Consider the following 6,000-nt stretch of genomic DNA (forward strand, 5'->3'; position numbering starts at 1 on the left):
ACATGGAAATTGTAATGTATTCTAATTGAGGTTCAGACAATTAAGTAAAGTCATTAACATCTCTGCCTATTAGTAGGATGGTTGACTAATAAAATGTCTGGATTATAATGATGTTGCCAGGGCTTGAGAATACTTTAGAATGAAGGAGATTGAATGAAAAATGAAATGAAGTGCACAGAATTATAATAGAGTGAGCAGAACAGTTGGTATCCAATAGACATAGATTTAGGTTAATTGGTGGAAGGCTTAGAAGGGAATCAAGGAAATATTTCTTCAGCCAAGAAGTCATGGAAGCCTGAAGCTTATTTTCTGAAAGGGAGGTAGAAGCAGAAACCTCATCAATTTAAAAGCAGCTGAACGAATCCTGTAGGAGCTCTTATAACATACACAACTCTATACTGAGGCCCGATAAAGGGAATAACTTAAACAGTTCAATTTTTGGCCATCCTGGATGCAATGGGCCAGAAAAGCCTACTTCTGTGCTGTAAGTTACTATGATATTATAATGCTTTGAATTTGGCATGATATTGAAGAAAGTCTATTGCTACATTAATGTAATCATTCATATTATTACTATATTCCCTACCTTATTTAGATTTTCAGCTCCTTATTCCTCCTCACAAACAATAGATGTGAAATTCCTGCTTTGTTTGTAAAACAGTGACCTTCCGGCCAGATGGTGTCCTTTTCTGAAGCTGACTGGAGGCCCTAGTGAAGGAGGTCCAAATTGGCAGATAACATATATCTGCATAGAGCTGAGTTCTTCCAGTCAGAAGATGGAGGAGCAGAGAGCTGTAGATATTAATGACAGGAATGATGTTTGAAAGACATGGAATTTAGCTGGAGGCTATCTCTGCTCATCCAGACAAGCTATCTGGCAATTTAAAGACAAATGGCGGAATGGGATGGGTGTTGGAGATTGGGGGGGGGTATTGATGAGGTTAAGCTGGTGCAATCAGTGTACGTGTGGAAACTAATGCTGAGAATTGAGATGATTTTGCTGAGGGTGCAATATGTAAAAAAGAAATAGGAGGGCATTTACTGAAGTGCAAAGGTCTCACACATTGTTCCTACTGAGGTTCATGTGGGAGAATGGCTCCCTGACTACCCTGGCCACTGCCTTCTGCTGAGAGCCCTTCTCCCACTGTTTCTCTATTGACTTCCATGAGCTTTTCTTGCTCTGTATACCCATTCTCGCAGTAATATGGCATTCCAAGAAAACTAGTTTGTGGAGGAGCCTTGAAACCAGCATAACACTCTTCAGCACCTGCCACACCAATGTTTGCAACTTGAGAGTGTCATTTGCTTGCAGAAATGTAAAAAGACCCATTCAGAAACAACACACTACAAACCAATGTTAGATCTTTCTAAGTGTTCCTGGTGGGAGCCCTTCTTACAACTGAACCCATGTTCAGCCATGTGACTTTAAAAGATTTTCACTATAGTAGCGCCGGCAATCAATCAGCATTGCACAGTGACTGACATTATGACCTGACAGGCACTCACAAAACCAAAGCACTCTCACCAATATAGTGATGGCATGATTCACCCAAAAATGTATATGTCAAATGCAAATGTCACTTGGAAGCACGATGAGATCTCGTAGCACTCAGAAAATGAGTGCTAAAAATACCACTTTGTCCTTGAAGATACTAATTTCCTTAAAAACCACAACAATTCTTTTTAACAATTATACTTCAGTAAATGACTTTCAAAGAACAATTTGGCTATAACCTGTAATATGTAAGCATTTACTTTAAAAAGCAAATTCTTCAACTGTCACAACCAATATGTTTTTGACCATTTTACAAGCTGTTTTACTCTAATTAAAAAGTGATGTGAGAAACAAAAGATGTGTCTTATCTTTGAAGGAAATCTGCAGGTCTGTGGTGACTCATCAGTTTTGATCAGTCATTGGATGCAGATCTGAGCAGACCCGGGGTGTGTAGACAATTAAAGGAACTGAAAATCAGTTTGGGACCACAAGTGTGCTTGTTGTCGGCTGGGGACAGACTGGCATTTACAGATTTTAGAGGTATATGCAGCCACTTGTCTGTCCTCTAGATTGAGGTCCAAATTGCCTGGTCTGGGAGAATATAAAAATATTAGCAATAATGAATGATAAAATAAAATGAATTGAAATAATTTTGTATTCAATTTTCACAACTTATGCTTTTCTCAAGAAAGACAGAGAGCAGAAAATACAATACCTTGACAGAATTAAACTTAGATAAAATCAATGGTAGACAATATCCCAATTAATTTACTAGTTATTTGTGCTTCACGATGGAAGCGATTTTAAAGGAAGGGGCAAATACTCACTTGTAAGGATTAGGAAACCAATATTATTACAGTGTGTTTGATGCTAAGGCTAGTGAATCTTCCCATTCCTTCCCCAGTGAACAGTGACTGTTTCAGCACAATTTCAATAACCTTATGACTGCCATCTTTGCAACAACAAATATCTACTAAACAACCAAAAATGCTTCAAATTTGGGAAACCTGAAATAAAAGCAGAAAATGATGGTAGAGATGAACTGCTTCCATGCAAGGACAGAGCCAAAGAAAAGTGTGGGGTTATGGTGGGAGGCTAAGCATGTGTGCATAGTAAAGAGGAGTAACCAGGAGAAGTCCATGATAGTTCAGATTTCTGGCCTCAGTTCTGATAGGGCTAGATCCTAATCAATGCATCCATTACCTCATAGTAAACAAATTTTGGTGATGGAGCAATTTTGCTTCAGAGCCACTAGGAATGGAAAGGGTGTGGGTTGATAACTGGGATAATATTGCTCTAAGTGTACATGGCTGGCAGGGTGGTTTGCGCCCATTGGGGTCTCTGCCAAATGGAAGAGTTCTCCTCTGTTACATTTTCAGTGTTTCCCTACTCCTTAGACATTCAGCTCGCCCATTTACGTCTCTGCTGGACCAGTCTTACTTTACTGGACATGGCATCTTATTACTTTATCACCTCATTTAGTCTTGTGCCATCATTACCTCTGTTGTTTAATTCCTCCTGGCCTTCAAACAATCATAGACCTTGCCTTTTTTAAGGTGAAATACAACTTTGTAGCAAGTACAGAGCCATCCTTTCTGTGACTGTGCTGTTGCTACAAAGCTGCATACCTCTCCATGCCTTTCAGTTCCGAAGGAAGGTCTTCGCTCTGAAATATTGATGACTGAAGCAGTTTATTGATCATGATGGATCAAAGGTACTGATCCAATCCAATGTTAGAAGGAAAATGTAGGTTTCAGTTTGACAGAAAAAACCCGATGCATTGATCAGGAAGAAATTATTTAAATCCTACCAGGCAATACTGGATTTAATTTTCTAAGCATTTAAAAGTCTTTTGAGTAACAAAGGAAGCTAGTCTTACATATTCATAATTATACAGTATATGTCTTATTAGCCCTGGAAAAGCTTTGAAAAACATATCCATATTTTGATGGGGCACTTGCCTCTTGTGGCAATTCATACTTTTTTATTTGTTTAAACTATGACTGAATATAAGCAGAATCTACTGGAAGAAGATGGTATAATTTTCACCTTTGCAAGTGTGGCTTGGGTCATTCATATATCAATATATTAACCCATATCAACTACATATTGAACATGTATCAGATTTTTTTTAAATAGAACAAATGCATTTAAATACTAACTTTATTTTCAGTAACTAAATTGGTCCAGCTGAAGTATCTTTTCATTATAAATAATTTGTAATTAAAAATAAACCTGAGGAATCCATGCAGATCAGAGTTCTATCTGTATGGCTCCAGTACAATTTTAATCACCTGCTGAGCAGACTCCATGCCTTGGAACACTCTACTCAGTGATGCTTGGTAGGCAAAGGCAAATAAATCTTATGATTATTTTTTGGGGATGATTCTCTGAAATGGAATAATGTGAGTCCTTACAGCTTTGGGATCCTGCATTACTGAAATGGTGCATCCCAGCAACTCACCTCCTTCCCATCTCCCCAACTCCCCAGTTCAATAGTCTCCACAGCTTCTAGCTCCATCTTCTCAAGGGACCTACATTTCGGCAGCTGAGAGTGAGACACATTTGCGCATGTATGTTAACAAGGCCCGCTCCTTGGAATGAACAAAGCCTCATGTGACTAGCACAGAATCATAGAATTACTAAATTAATTTAGCACCTAAAGACACCATTCAGCCCATCAATTCTGTAAAAGCTCCTTCATAGAGCAATCCAGTTAGTCCCAATTAGCTATTCTGCTTGTTCTCCAGATACCTGCAGTTACCTTTCTCCTTGAATTGGCTGACCAATTCTATATTGAAGGGTACTGTTTAATCTGTATTCTCTATCCTATAAGGCAGTCTATTCTGAATTCAAGTACTTGTGTAAAAAGGAATCACCCACTTTCCGCAGTTCATAATATTAGCCAGTGTACTGCCTGGGTGTTAGAATTCATCCCTTAACACCATAGTGCCCGATCTACTAATAAAGTACTTTCAAGAAACAACAATATCTGCCTTCTGTGAAATTAACTACTGACAACACAGGTAAATACAAATCATCCCTTCTGATACTGTGGAGTTTCATGTTAAATAAGGCCAATGAGGTTAAGATCATATTCTATGTTACAAAATAACCATTTACATCAACAAAATGATCATTTAAATGATACTAATTACATTTTAACTCTGAGTTTTACTAATCAAAAGGTTAGATTAATTGATCAAATCAGATTCAATGTGCTGTGATCAGCAATTCATGTCACAGCTCCCAGCCTGATGGATACTGGAATTATTAAAGCTTTTCTCTGTTCTGCACTGATTGCCACCTTTGCCATAAATTACCTTTATATATGCCATTTTTCATGCATGAAAACGGAGGCTCACGCTCCTAAAAATGTCTAACAGTGAGGCACATTCTGTCTTTTTTTGTTTGCAATTATTACTATAACTGAATTAAATAAATTGTATGTTCACAGTTACTCAGCCTATGTCTAAAATTTTGTAATGATTTGAAGTATCCATGATGTTAACTATCCTTTCTAATAGTGGAAACAAAAATGTATCAATAAATGGAAACTTAAATCATGTTGGGACTTCTCATTTTTGGAGATCTGAAGGAAAATCCTGACCTTTTATTAAGCTTGGGCATTTCCTTTTAAATCATCTATTCATTGATCAGATTAGATTTAATTGAAAATGAGGTAGTGCTTTTCGTAATCTTTTATAAATCATTTTATCCCACTTAATGATTAACAATTTAAATAATGTGTTTGTATTTTAGAAAAAGAATTGAAATAGAGATTGACAAAACATATTTTAGACCTATATTTAAGACCATTAGATAAATACAAGCTTCTATTATAAAAACAATGAATTTATTATCTTAATCATAATTTCCAGCAAAGCTATAATTCAGATAAGTGTTAGCACAGTAAGACAATGTTAAATGTGAAGGTTCTTTTGCAGAGACTCTCTTCCCAATCAGATAAAAACGTGCACTCACCTGGCAAACCTAAGCACAGAAGAAAACTGTAGTAGATAACACGCACATATCCTAAACCACATCCGTACTGCTTTCCATCGTGGGAGAGTAGAGTACTGTTGATGGTGAAAATGTGATTGTGCTCCATGGACTTTTCTTGTCAGCTGGCTCAGACTAAAGAAGAACATAGACAATGAATGCCGGCACTTTCGCTGAGGTTCTGTATTCAGTCTCAACCTCTATCCTTCAGCACATGTTTATCTTTGGATTCTTCCACCTGCTGCTTGCTGCTAGGATGGCATAATTAGGAGAAAGTGCAATGGTTTAGCTGCCTCGCTCTTAAGGGAACTGCACTGAAGTGTCATTAAAGTAGGAAAATTAATAAATTAAAATTTGATGATGTATAGTCACCTCGCTGCACCTCTGGAGTATAATTCATACAGTACTGAAGCAGTACCTCATCCTAACTGGTTTGCTGCTTAGTAAGCTACACAGTACAGTAATTGGAATACAGTTTGTGGTTTAAAAACAGTTCATTCATT

At 37.3% G+C, this 6,000-nt stretch overlaps 1 protein-coding gene across 1 annotated transcript in view; it reads right to left on the reverse strand.

The window, feature by feature from the left end:
* gpr139 (G protein-coupled receptor 139) overlaps positions 1–5,606 on the reverse strand; it is a 44,320-nt gene extending 38,714 nt beyond the window's left edge. The window contains exon 1 of the mRNA XM_052021321.1: positions 5,480–5,606. Within this exon, the coding sequence (XP_051877281.1) occupies positions 5,480–5,606 (127 nt within the window). The remainder of the gene's footprint in view (positions 1–5,479) is intronic.
* Between the last annotated feature and the right edge of the window lie 394 nt (positions 5,607–6,000).

Source organism: Pristis pectinata, chromosome 8 (assembly GCF_009764475.1).
Source record: "Pristis pectinata isolate sPriPec2 chromosome 8, sPriPec2.1.pri, whole genome shotgun sequence".
Taxonomy (NCBI): Eukaryota; Metazoa; Chordata; class Chondrichthyes; order Rhinopristiformes; family Pristidae; genus Pristis; species Pristis pectinata.